The sequence below is a fragment of the Tinamus guttatus genome, unplaced genomic scaffold, assembly GCF_059628265.1.
Source record: "Tinamus guttatus ecotype Peru unplaced genomic scaffold, ASM5962826v1 Tinamus_guttatus_pri_ptg000197l, whole genome shotgun sequence".
NCBI lineage: Eukaryota > Metazoa > Chordata > Aves > Tinamiformes > Tinamidae > Tinamus > Tinamus guttatus.
Window position 1 is genome coordinate 1,742,713 of NW_028288731.1, and position 13,984 is coordinate 1,756,696.

General features: G+C 47.8%; 1 protein-coding gene across 3 annotated transcripts in view; it reads left to right on the plus strand.

Moving 5' to 3' along the window:
* The first annotated feature begins 3,040 nt into the window (after nt 1-3,040).
* Nucleotides 3,041-13,984, plus strand: part of IKZF2 (IKAROS family zinc finger 2) — a 96,539-nt gene continuing 85,595 nt past the window's right edge. Inside the window, exons 1-3 of one of the 3 annotated variants that reach the window (XM_010211870.2) lie at nt 3,041-3,063; nt 5,235-5,283; nt 5,999-6,103. In XM_010211870.2, the coding sequence (XP_010210172.1) occupies nt 5,250-5,283; nt 5,999-6,103 (139 nt within the window). In that variant the 5' untranslated portion in view covers nt 3,041-3,063; nt 5,235-5,249. Of the gene's footprint in view, nt 3,064-5,224; nt 5,284-5,995; nt 6,104-13,984 lie in introns of those variants that run through there. The other 2 variants (XM_010211861.2, XM_088523698.1) reach the window with 2 other exon arrangements.

The window sequence follows — 13,984 nt, forward strand, 5'->3', positions numbered from 1 at the left end:
GGCATTTACTCCTGCTTTTCAATGTCCTGTAAAAGTGATCAAAGGCTTCCAAACGCTGAGACTCCCACTTTGGGAAGGCCGAACTCCAAAATGAGAAACAGAGAAACCTAAGAGCTTGCTATCGAGTGATTTCATACGGAGAGCTCAGGGGAAGTCGCTTTCCTTCTGGAGGAGGATGTCCATGAGGAGCCGTATTCCAGCAGAACTGCTATGGTATAATTACACAGCTAGAGCTATGCCAGACTATTTCTGAGGTAGGCAAGCCAAGTCTAGTTGTTGAAACGTAGGCGTGGGAAACAAGAAGTTTGCTTTCTAGGCTCAGCTCTCGGAGTGCTGCTCTTTGTGGCCTTGGGCCAGTCCCCTAACCTTTCTGCCTCCTTCCTATGTAAAATGAGAAGAGCTAAATTAATCTACTCCACAGTTGTGGTGCAATGACTAATTGGCTAAAATTTGTTGTACTGTGGAGAGAGCTGTCTATTAACTTCCCTGTCTTTGGCTTGTTGAATAATTTCAGTGATAAATTAAGTTCATGCTGTCAGGATAGTGGCGCATTGCAAGAACTACTTGTTGGGAGCACCCTGCGTTTCAGGACCCACAACGGGGACTCCTGAGTCCCCAGGCCATGGAAAGATATAAGGAGGGAAAAGGGGATTAAAGCACATGCGTGTTTTACATTTGTAGGTAGAACACTCCAATATATACAATTTGCCTCTGGGGAGAAAAGGATAAAAAAAAAATAAATTTAATTCATTTAATGTGCCGATGGAACAAATGTGGGTATATAAAGTGCTCTAGTCAGTAAATGCCTGCGAAACTCCCTGGCAAAATGTATTATTCCCCTTTAGCAACCAGGGAACACGTAGGATAATTCCCTGTTATTCCCATTAGCTTCCATGCTAGGTGAAAGAGTATATTGGCATCCTGAATTCTGGTGTTTCCTAATGTTGGTGTGCTTAACACAGCAAATTTGATACACTTAATATTATCTGAGAGTACAACACTGCATATACAGGTATTGCATCTCACTGGAGGGTTAATCCTGGTGTTTAGTGATGGTCAGATGGGCCTTAACTGAGAGGCGCCAGAAGAATGATGAGGCCAAGGGAAAGGCCCTGGGTGCAAGAAAATCTATCAGATTATCCCTACAAGGGTCTACCAGGGAGCACACACAAGATGGGCCCTGCGTTGTAAGCGTGTCTTGGCGCGGATGCGCTGGCAAGTTCGGGTGGTTGTGAGGAGCTCTCATGCTGAGTTTTGCACCGGTATGAGCACAACTTTTCTCTATCATTTTGGCCTCATGTGAGAAATCTGTCAAAAGAAAATGGCCCGAAGTTGTGTCGGGGAGGTTCAGGCTGGATATTAGGAAAAAAATCTACACAGAAAGAGTGGCGAAGCATTGGAACAGGCTGCCCAGGGCAGTGATGGAGTTGCTGTCCCCGGCAGTGTTCAAGGAATGTGTAGCTGAGGCACGCGGATGTGGTTTAGCAGGCAGGGTGGTGATGGGTTTACGGTTGGACTTGGTGAGCTTGAAGGTCTTGTCCAGCCATAATGATTCTATGGGTGCCTCCTCGGGAAGATACCTGGCCAGCGTCTCCCCTCTCCCCGGCCTCCTCATACGCAGGCACTGGGACAGAGGGAAAACAGCGGGGAAAGGCTTTCGCTGTAACCAGGCGAGTAACACCGCGAAAACAACGTTTCCCTCTGGAAAAGAGGGCGAGCCGCGGCGCTCAGCACCTCGCCGCGCCTCCCGCACCCGGCGGCGCGCGAGGAGATGGCGCGGGCCCGCCGGGCCCCTGCGGGGCGCTGGCGCGGCCGCGGCGGCGCTTGCGAACACAAGTGCTGAATCACGACCCGGCGCCCGGGGGGCGAACCCCCCGCGCCAACGGCCGCCCAACGGCCGCGCCAACGGCCGCCGCGCGGGCGCCCCCCCGCGCCGTGCGCGCGCGCGCGCTGTGGCGGGGCGAGCAGCACCGCGGCGGCACTTGTCCTCTAATCGATTGCCGAGCGTGCTGAGCGGCCCTGGCGGCGCAGGCACCCGCCGCCCCCCCTTCCCTCCCGCCTTCCCTCCCTCCCGCCTTCCCTCTGCGCCCGCGAGCGGCGGCCCCGGGCGAGCTGCGCGGGGCGGCGCGCCCGGGCACGCGCGCGCGGCTGTGTGTGAGCGCGCGCGTGTGTCTGTGAGGCGGGGCGCGCGCGGGCGGCTGTAGTGTGACTGTGCGCGCGTGTGGCTGTGCGCGTGGCGAGTGCGGGTGTGTGCGGATCGGTTTCTCGGGGTTTGACCAGCTGTCCCAGGCTAACCCTGCTCTCCGAAGATGGAGGAAGTAAAACCGGGATTAGCCTTGGCGACGGAGCCGCCGCTGCCTTAGTTTCCACGGGCGGCCGCGGCGCCGCGGGGAGCGCGAGCGCGCACGCACCGCTAGGCACACGGCGCGGCGCCACTAATAAAAACACAAACAAAAGGGTGATGGAAGTGATTCACTGAGGTAAATCTGCGCCTGGCTTCTTCTTTACTATTGTTTTATTTATTTATTTTCCCGTCTGCCTTTGCCTTGCGGGTGTGTGTGTGTGTGTGTGAGGGGGGGTCTCCAAGTAAAGTGCGGCGGTTACGCAGCATCGCTCGCCCGCGCGGGTGGGCGCGAGGGAGACTTGTTGCTGGTAGCCCGATGAAATCCAATGACATAAAGCGAAATAAAAATTAAAATAAAGGGAGCAGCGAGGCTGGCGGCGGGGCGAGCCCGGCGCCCGGTCCGTTACTCAGCGCCGGCCCCAACTGCCATTTCCCTCCGCCCCGGCCGGGCGCCGCCGCCACCTGCGGGCGGGCGGGGGGGGCTGCGACGACGGCGACAACGACGGCGAGAAAAGACATTCCTCCCCCCCTCACTTAAAAGGAAAATAAGAGGAGGAAAAAAAAAAAAAAAAAAAAGCTAAGCCCGAGGCTGGACTTGAGTTACTTTGACAGGTCCTGCGTGGGGCGGGGAGAGGCAGGGATGGGATGAGGAGCCGCGCGGTGCCCAGGGCCAAGGAAGCGCTCCCGGGAAGTTGGCCTGTAGGTTTCCTGCCCGCCGTGTGAGTGTGCGCGTCGCGTTTCGGGGCTGTCCCTGCCACCGCCACCCCCTTTTCCTCCTTTATTTATTTATTTTGCCCCCCTCCTCCTCTGCTCCAGCTTCCTCGCCGATTCGTAAGGAACCGGTGGATCAAGTTTTTCTCTCTCTCTGCTGCTTAATCGCATTGCTGTAGCACCGGCTGACCTGCCTTCCTTCCTCCCTCCCTCCCTCTCCTCTCTCTTTTTGTTCTTCATCTTCCTTGAAAGTATCTGCCATTCCCGAGCGACTTTCCCGGCCGGCCGGCTCATCCCGGCGCTGCCGGCTGCCCTCGCCGCATGCCCCACCTGTAAGTGCCGGGGGCTGCGCTCCCCTCTCCCTCTATCCACATTTTTCCTCTTTTATTCTTCTTCTTTTCATTTTTCCCCCCCAGTGTAAACTTTCCACATCTCGCTGTATCTGCAGCACGAGCGAGAGGGGAGGGGAAAAAAAAGAAAAAGAGGAGGGGGCAACAAAAAACCCAAACTCCTCCATTCGTTGTGAAAAGCAGCTGGGATTTGCCATCACAGCCTAAAAAAATGGTGACCAAACTTTTTCTTTATTTTTTTTCCTTCCCTCCCCCCTCCTCTCCTACTCCCCACTCTAAGAAATAAAAATAATAAAAACGCAGCAGTGTTTTAATTTTGGTCATGGATGTTTCTGTGTTTCTTTCTTGCCTTCCTTTCCCTTCCTCCTCCCTTCCTCCCCTCTCTTTTCTTCTGTTCCATTGGCTGGGATGAGCTTTCCCTGTTGCTTCTGATGGTTCTTTCTTTCCCTCAGTGTGTGCCTGCCTTACCTGGACTAGGGGGAAGAGAAGGTAATTTTGAAGGGCTTGAGGAAGCTGCTTGCCTGTTTTGAAAACTTTCTCTTTTTTTTTTTTTTCTTGATGTTTCTTGGAAAAAAAAAAAAAGTCGTGTGAAAAATCAGTAATTGAGGAGAGTCTGATAGCAGCCGAGCAGGTTGAAATTTAAGTGTTATGTGCTGAATGCCTTGGGAATTTGATCTGCTTTATACCAAAGATGAACACAGAGAAAAGTATTTATTTATTGGGGGAGAGCAGGCGGGAAGGGGGAGGAAAGCGGGTTAAGGGAGGGGGAGGGAAGTGGTTTTGGAGACAAGAAGTGAAGCTGCCTGTTTTCCAGTAAGTAATGGAGAAATTCCAGGAGCTAGGGCTAAATATACTTGGCGATCAATACAGAAATGGCTCATTGTGAATAATTTAGCTGCCTGGTGCAGTGAGAGTTTTGAAACTAAAGGCAAAAAAAAAGAGGCCGTGGAGGGAGAGAGGAAATAAAATTCTCCTCTGGTCATGTCAGTTCCTTAACTTTTCCACTTAAAAGAACATAGTTATGATTATTGATCTTGCTTTCTCTTTTTTTTTTATTTCTTTTTTTTTTTTCAATATATATCAAATGATAGCTAGGGGGTGTCATTCTATACAGTTACTTGGGTTTCTGGAAAGTAATAGCTTGTTCTGTGTCAGCAAAGTGTTTCCAGAAACTTTTAAGATTGCCTCGCGCCACAAAACGCGTGGTCTGGGAGCGTAGGAGCGCCCGCGAGCCCCGTGCTGGGGCTGACGAGTGAGGTTAGGGTGACCAGGTGTGGGTGCAGGTGTGTGTCCGTGTGTGCCAGTGGCGGAGCGGGGTTGTGAGACAGGCAGGGGGCTGTAATAGGTCTGTTAAGGGAGGCTGGATGCTGGGGGGGCGGTTTATTTTGCTCCGAGCAGGATGGCATCTCCCTGTGAAAAGAGCAATTGTTAATGGTCTCCATCTCCTCAAAGTCTGTTCTGCCTGTGAGAACTGATAATTGATAAAGCGCTACAATCCCGGCTCCAACAAAGCAAGCTCAGAGGAAAAAATAAAATAAAAAAACTCAAATCGGGTAAAATGTGAGTGGGAAGCCGCAAGGGTGTACACAGACCAGGATGATCCCAGGGCAGCCTGTGCAGGAGGCGGCTGCACTTCTGCACTCAGGTAATTTGCAGGAGTTGGGTGATTTGCAAACGAGCACATGCAGCAGCAGCACCCTTGGGTGTTTCTCTAGGCAGTGGTTGCAACAGCAGTGAAATAGGTGACTACTTAGGGCTTTAAGTAAGTTTAATCATTTAATGGTTGATACTGACAGGCGTCGTTGAGGGTGTACTTTTCTGCCTTGCAGCACTGCACTTTGACTATGGAAGCAGAGGCTGCTGATGGATATATAACATGTAAGTAGTCATTTTATTTAATTATTCTGAATTACTTTCCCTTTTCCCACTATCCCTGCATAATGCAGCCAGAAACTTTAGCTTCCTGGTGTATGATCTTTGCTTTAAGATAGCACTGAATTAATTGCATTTGAACGTAAACTTTGTGTGTGACTGAAAATGAGTGTGTCTGGGCACAAGGGTGCGAATGCATATATTCCAGTATTTGCTAAGGATGAATGAACTTTGCAAAAGAGAGAGTTCATTTTCAGAAATTCAAAATGCAGCCAAAAGCTTTACATATTTTCACTGCATTTCTCCCATTTTCTGCGTCAGGGAAAAAGATTTAAGTGTATTGTTCAGCTGTCAGTGAAGTGAAAGCTTTCAGGGGAAGGTCTGTACTGAAATACATCCCTTTAGTCTTCCCTTGCCCGGTCCTGGTTCTCCGTGCTTGCGAATGGGAGAGTAAATACTAATGTCTGCTGATTGCAGCAGCTGGGGCAGGATTTTCACAACTGTGGGTATAGGAGTGGTTTTAGTAGATTTAAGGGAACTCTTAAAAATCCACCAGTTGCACATGAACTTGTGGCCCCTGCGAACCCAGTTTTTGCAGATTTTGGGAAATTCCTGTAGTGCAGGGCGCAGGGGGAGCGAGTGGGTGGCGGTTCTCAGCCGTGGGGTCGCCCTGCAGACGGAGGGGATGGAAACTCACGGGTGCCGCGCTTTGTGCCCGCAGGTGACAACGAGCTTTCCCCCGACAGGGAGCACTCGGGCATGGCTATCGACCTCACCTCAAGCACACCCAATGGGCAGCATACCTCACCCAGTCACATGGCGAGCAGTAAGTCTCCTTTTAAACGTGGTGCTCCCCAGGAGCCCGTTCGGCTCGCTCAGGTCCTTGCCTTGCTAGGTCCTCGCCACTGCTGTAGCCTTTGCTAATAAGAGAAGAGGACGAGGCAGACTCGCTCTTGTTCGTTCTGGTATCTCATCTGAACATGAACGGGATTGCTAGTCTGAACTATTCCCAGGTGGCATTTGAGAGCTGGTCTTTACCTGTTCCAGGTAGGAGAACACCAGGCTTTGCTTGTCCTGGTTTTGTTTCAACAGGTTTTGAAATCCAAAGGGAAACGATTATTACTATTGTTATTTTCAGTGCTTCCAAAACCAGCTTACAATAGCTCTATTTAAAAACAAACATGCTTTATTTACAAAAAGGCTTTACTCTGGCAAAAATATGAAGTTAAAAAATCTGGGCTTGGTGGCAGGTTGTATTTTTTTTTTTTATTCCATATAGAAACTTCAGCGTCGTATTTATTACCTTAGCTTTGCCTTGGCAAGTTCAAAAGATGGCCAGGATTACTGGAAATTTATGGCACTTGGTGTTGACTCTTTAATAAACTGAAAGGATTTTGTTTTAGAATGTCAAGGGAGAAAATGAGAAAATGTAGAGAGATTTGGTAGTTTGCAGAGAGTGTCAAGTGCTCATAATATTTTCATAATTATCTTTCATGCTATTTTTTGGAGGTGGTGGGGTATAGATGTAGTTTACATGCATTTCATAAAGCCAGCATCCTTCCTGTTTTTTTTTTTTCTTTTTCTTTACAATAGAGAGTGCTAAAGCTTGTTTTATTGTTGGTTACAATGTTATATGTATAACCTCCATACTTATATTCAAAACTAATTCCAAATGCTTTGATTCCAATATACTTTAGGAGAGCTCTTCTGCTGTATGGGTATTAATTGTCTTTTTAGTGTGTGAACTCTAGATAAATATTTATCTTTTCGGAAGAAATGTTTGTGTAATTCCCCACTACATACTCTGAAAGAAATAGCGAGCTTTTAGAGTAGCTTGCTTTAAAATACCCCCTGTATTGCTTTCGGTCTTTCTTGCCGAGGAAAAAGATGTTACTTTCCTTTAAGAATTTCTTCCTTTCTCCTGCAAATTATGAGTTAAACGCAGATTTTATGAGCCTTTAAAACTGAGGGTTATTATGAAGATCTCCAATTATATACATGTTGCTAGAGAATATGATTGCTAATACTCTGGACTGAACTTTATATGACAACCTATCATAATTCAGCATCTTTAGACAATTCCAATCCTGCTGCACTGGGATTCTGATATATTTTATTATGTTGTAAAAGTTTTACTACTCACTTTCTTCATTTTCTTTGTTTCCTTTTTTATTAATGGGAAGGCTTCATTGGAAGGGGAAAAAAAATCTCCCCACTTTAAATCTTCTTTATAATGTAGACTAAAAACCAGAGTAAAACTGGGGAATAAAAGATCTGGGATGAAGTCATGCAAAAAGTAGTTTAACACGTTCAATATTTTGGTGTTCACTGCGTTAACATTTTCAACGATTTTTAAGCTTCGTTAGCTCTTGCAACACACATGCAACTACAGCTTCAGTGAACATTTTTCTTTTTCTTTTAAATGTATTTTGTGGTATCTCGCAGGTGTCTTCACTCCTTTCATCACTGGTGCTCTCTGTTAAGTCTGTGCTCCTGTTGACAAATTATGGACTCTGTCTAGCATTCTGAAGCCAAAACTCGAGTTTCTTAAATTTGTTGCAAGTTCTTTATTCTTAGCAAGCATCAGAGCAGCGTCTTGAGGAGAGGCGGTTTGCTCTGCGTTAAGCACGGAAGGTATTGATTACAGGTTGTCAGTTCTGGTGGCAGTTGCTGCCTTGGTTCACTCATGTTTTTTGGCCAAAACTTCCATCTAGCATGTACAGACTACATCAGTGGGCTGTGCCTTAGAGCTTGCCACCTGTTTTGCTGGGTAGAGGAAGGCTTTTGAAAGACACTCTTTTTGTTTGTTTTTCTTTTTGAGGTAGAGGGGGAAGACTAGGAAGAAATAGCTGCACAAAATATTTCGTGTGAATTTGGTTGCTGTCGTGGGGTTGATCCATCCTCAGTCTTGCCACGGTGCTGTGAGGAGGCCTTCGAAGCAGTGATTCACTGTGAGCAGAGGAAATGGCTGTGCTGTATTTAGGTGTAGATTTAGGAGTAGTTTGATATCTAGTGGAGTCCCTGGAGAGAGTGGTGGCCCTGTAGTGAAACCCAGGGCACGTCACCCACCCAGGCAGCTTTGCTACTGGCCTGAGTGGTACATAAGGTGGTGCATACATGAGACCCCAAATGTTTCACTCCCAGAGTTGTCCTCGGAGGATCAAGGGCCCTGTTTTGTTTTGTGCTCAGGGTAGGTACCTGCAGGCTCCAGAGCAGAGTTTTGACCTTTGTTCTTGCGTTCCATCGAATCATTCCGAACCACAGCTCTTAATTTAGTCTTAATCGTGTCTGGCTCAAACAGAGGCAAAACCATAAGAAGCAAATTTCTTGGACCTGCGCTGAAACGACGGCTCTCCCAGCAACAGTAAAACTATGTGCTAGGCAAAGAGTTTTCGATGTTCATTAGCCCCTGGCAATTCCATGTTAGTCAGCGTTCTGGCTGGGCTACCGATGTTTTCGGGTTCTGTTCCAAAAGGTTTCAGGTTAAATATTTTGGCTCGTGCTGGAGAGACGTGTGCTGCATCCTCTAACCTATTAGCATTCTCAGGTATCTAAACTACATGTATGGATTATGGGGCTGACACTCAATTTTCCTTGTCAATGAGATGATCCTGAAAGATAAATCGCAGTAAATCGCCTGTCATAGCTAACTAATGATCTTACATCCACCTTACGGTATGGGTCTGCCTTTAGCGGAATAGTGCGCGTATGTTGGCAAGTGCTCTGTTCTGAAATACTTTATTGTAGTTTTATGTAAATAGAGATTTAAAATAGGTGTAAATAATCAAACTTGAATAGGTAGATTGATCTCACTTTTCCCTCTAATGAGAGACAGATTAGGGCTCTACATGCTTAATAAAGATGATGTATTTACATAAAAATCTGTATCCAGATTTTTTGTAACTCTTTAGGAGAACTGACATCCAGAGCTGGGTATCAAAGACCTGCTCAGACTTTCTGAGTAAAGTGTGTATTAGTGCTGGAAAGTTCAATGCATGGCCTCAAGTCCTCCTCTAGAGCCCACTGAATTCAGTCTCGTTGCCTTCAGTTAATGTTCGAATTAGTCTTAAGGGATCTTGAATCTTGGAGCAGGAGCTGCTTTGCTAATGCAAAGATGATGGGAAATCTGTGTAAAATAGGTTTTTAAAAGAAACGATTTCTGGCTGCCTCTTCATAATACTGTGCTGAGCCCTTACGCTAGAGTTGGAGAAAATTTGAACAAACTTAGAAGAAGGTCTCCTTTAGAAACTGCATGGGCACACTCGTTTGATTAGTTGACCTGATGACCCCTTTTTATGGGATGAAGGATATTTCTCTGAGACCACTTGCCTGGTGCTATATGGAAAATAATAACAGCAGCTATTAGCATCTGACAGAGGAAATTTCCTCTTAAATTAGAGACTTAAAAGGTATTGCAGTGGGCATCCTAGATAACTTCCTTATCTCTGCTTTGAGAGACAAAGGGAGCCCTTAAACGAAATGGAGTCAGAACAATCCTAAATATCAAACCCAACATCTGATTTTGGAAGGTGATTAAAACTGTGGTACACTTTCAAGATGTGTTTGTAATCACTTAGAAGTGTTGCTAACTTATGAGCAATAATTTATTAAGAAAATAAGCATTGTCAACTGATACAGTTGCTGAAAATAATGAGGCAATCTAATTTTCGGTGTGCTGGGGAATGATCGCGCCATCTGACAAGATATCTGTGGGGACAATAGTGTTAAGTGTGAGTGATTTCAGTAGCAATATTTAAGATCAGAATCTGTTACAGAGAACTTGTGTGAGGCCTTTTTATGAGGCAACCGATGCTGTATTCCTAGCGATCAGGATACTACTCTGAATTATCCAATGCATCTTTCTTTTATTCTTCTTCTTTGGTAATTTCAAAACCCCAAGTCTTTCTTGGTTGATCTAATTTCTCATCTGGAAACTGTCACAGAAGATCTGTTTGTCACAGTTGTGTTGCCCTGAGCAAAATGTTTCATGCAGCACAGCTGTATCAGCATCACATCTGTGGGGACAAGAGAGCATAACCGTGTGCTCTGTCTGCTGGAGTGAAGCTGTGTAAAATTGGAGTGTTTCATGCCTCAGCTACACAGCCAACGGGCCCCATCATCCCCAGAAGCGGCTGCCTGGGCAGTGAGTCTAGGCTTTGTGCTGGGGTCCTTCTTGACTGTCCCATACAGAAGCTGTGGGTTCCCAGGCTGAAGGGCAGAGAAGACGCCCCATGAATTTGGACATAAGGGCTGAGCTCAGTAGTGTGATGGGGAGCTGGGAGAAGTGAGCTGGGCTTGCTCTCTTGCACGCTTCCAGGAGCATTGACTTCACTCCAGTGTTTTAGCCTTGGGCTCTCTGAGAACTGCTGCGGGGAACAGCACTGGTGGAAGATTGAGCCAATCGGTTTAGTTTCCAGGAAGTTTAAGGAGAAGAAAAAGAAACGATCGGGCTTTATACAGAAGCCTAGATTTTTAGCCATGTGCAGGATACAGACAGAAGCCTTGCAGAGCAGTGTTACACAGATTAAAAATGGTTACCTAGAAGTGAAATACTGTGGGCTGCTGTAGCATCATCTACACCAGGTTAGGTTCTTCACATCATTACAATTAAAATAATAAATAATAAAAATTATGACAGCCACCAGGTAGCCCCAGAAACTAGTTGGTAGTTGCGTAACTCCCGCTGTAGCTCACACCCTGCTGGGGAAAGGGCCTCCTGTGTGTTTTTCATAGCTTCTGTCAGTATCTGTCAGGCATTCCCTGTGGAAGCGAGGGCTTGTGTGCAGCAACATTCCTCTTCCTTGGTGAGTGTTATAATGAGGGTGGAGTGCCGCGATCGGCTAATCCCATTACATCCGCTTTTATTGGCGCCCGTGGAATTGCGCTGCGAGGCGGCCGCGTGCCCGGGCTCCGCACGCCCCTGTCCCGCGGAGCCGCTGCGCTTTCCGGGGGCTGTCGGGTTGGGTTAGCGTGCTCGGGCACCCGCCCTCTCACGGCACGGGGTGCTGCTGCCTGCTTCACAGTCCGTCTGTGTTCAGATGTTTGCTGCTGGGGCTCGAGTTTCTCCTCAGGCGTGGGGAAAAATACAAACTTGCAGTCCTCATCTTCCTCAGTGTGTGGTGTATTGGGAGCAGCTAGATGAGTAGCTCTGTTACGGAGCTCCTCTTATCTTTCCTACCATCAGATCCAGGGGAGAATGCGGCCTCTGTTGAAATCAACGGGCACTTTCTCCCAGGATAGTGGATCAAGGCCTTGTTTGCCATCCCTGTGGGACACAGGCTCTGGCTGCTTCTCCAGCTAAGTGATGCTTTGTGGGGCTGCATTTTGTGGGTGGAAATGCAGCTACCTGTGCTGATTTTGTGCCTTGCTGAAAGAGGAGGGTGAGCCACACTCATTCTTAACAGTGCTCCAAGGGAGCCTTGGAGGAGAGGAATTCATCCCAGCCAGGAGGAAGAAACGTACCCTCTCCTGCTTTTTCCTCAGTAACCCAGTGTGTGAACCTCCTTGGGGGGTCCGTGGATCTGTAGAAGGTTCGGAGTTTTCCAACAATGCCTACTTTGGTTGGACTTTCCGCTTCATTTGCCTACTTTGCGGCCCCGCACACAGGCAGACACCGCTGTACCTTAATGCCAGGGCAGCTTGTTTCCTGTCCCGTGCTGGCCTGAACCCCCGGTGCCCGCGTGGTCACCTCAGAGTGACCGCAGAGCTTTCGCTCTCCTCGCGTGGCCAAGGGTTACCCAGCCTGCGCGCGGGCGAGCGCCCTAGCCACGCTGCCCAGCAAGATGTGCCCTGGTCCGGAGCCAGCGCCGCGCTACGGGCACCGCCGTGCCAGCCCGTGGCTTCGCAGAGCTGCAGTCGCTCACGGGCAGAGCGGCGCTGGCAGCAGCGCAGCCCGCGCGGCCGGGGTCACCTGCCAGCAGCGCTACGGGGGGAACAGGGCACGTGTCGCAGAACAGGAGCCGCCGTTCCCGGAAAAGGTTGGTGGTGATTCTTCCCCCTCACTTGTGCACGGATAGGTTACTCGAAAAAGCTTCTGCGAACAAGAGCCTCCTTTTCTTTAACTGACTCTTGCTTTCTCCGCACGTGTTATTTTTGACTGTGCTTTCCAGTTTTGGGGTTTATGTTCCATTACTCATCTGATTCCACGTCTATGGTGGGGCAGAGCGAGCGGTGAACTCTGCGTGCATCAAACTTGGCTTTTCAGCTCGCTGTTGCTCTGCTGCTCCCTGCTCTAAACCTCCCCTCGGGTGCATCGCTGGGCACCGCGCAGCGATGCCGAGGCTCCTGCTCACGTACCCCAATGCCCTCAGCAACCAGGGGATACCTGGAGCTCTCTGGAGGTCAGTTGTAGGGTCAAACTGCTCTTGGGCACAGTATGGAGAAGACAAACATCTGCATGTGCTAGTGAACAAAAGCAACAGGGTTTTCTCTCCTTAAATTTCCAGGGTTTACTCTCCCTAAATTTCCAGTGAGGAGCAGTTTGTTTATTCCCTGTCTTCCTTTCTACTTGAAGAACAGCAACAACAACATAAAAGTTACCCTAAAGATCTGTTACTGTGACCTTCCACTGTAGGGCAGAGCCCTCTTCTTAGCTCTTTTTTAGCTCTCTTTCCCCAGCACTTCTTACAGCATCCAAGAAAACCGAATTCTACTGAACACAGTGATGTTGTCCTGCATTTTCTCAAGGGATCTTGTGTTCCCTCCCTCCATGAGGGTTGTGTTGGTCAGTGGTACAGAAGGCTGGTGTATGCTGAAGTTGATGTAAAACTTTCTACAAAGTACTTGGATTTAGGAACATGCATGTGTGCAACTGTGTGAGAATTTGTACCTCCTTTCCCAGTCCCCAGCTCGGCCTTTGGAAGTTTTGTGTTGCTCTTTATAAGCACATGTGCTCTCCTGGCTACTCGTCTAGCCTTAAAACAGAAATTTACCTTCAAACTCCAGCAGTAGGAATTAAACACTAGCTTCAGTCTGAAGAGCAGCAAACAGGATCGTGTGAGTTCCCATCTCTTGACAATGAAAGAAGTTGCCTCTTTCAGTATGATGAAAACAGTCTCTGCACAGAGGAGGCGTGAGGTTGGTTTGTTTTTGGGAAGAGTAAATATTCTGCTAAAGTCCTGGATAGTTTAAAAGTTTCTAAGAAAAAGCTGCAGTAGATCACCCAGTTATCAAGCCAGCTTTGTGACCGGTTCAGGTAAAAGCAGAGAACAGAGCTTGGTTTTGGTAGTGTGGGTGCGTTTTCTTATTTCTTTTTTTAATTTCCTTCCATCTTTACCGCATGATTTCTTGAGAAATTGATAACCTCATTATTCCTGTGCTGCTGCTACGTATGTTTTGCCCCAAGCAGATACTGTTACCAGAACAAATTTGTTTCTTCCTAGGTGTGGTCTTGATATTCCCTGTGCTGTTTGATGGTAGAGGGCCCCTTTCTCTGGAGCACTGTTAAGCCTGTGCGATCTGGCACATGTGCAGAGTTCTCCCAGTATGGATTTGTTTTAGAATATGTTGTTGTCCCTTAAATTCACACCATGCCTTAATCCGCATCACCTTTCAGGTGTAGATATATCCTAAACATAGATATATGCAATACATTTATGCTTTAATCTCCCCAAATTGGGTCAACTTTACCACTTGTTTTGACTTTACACCAGCACAGGTGGTTCCTGGGTGAGGTTAATGCATCTCTGTGCAGCTGCATGGAGCTGTC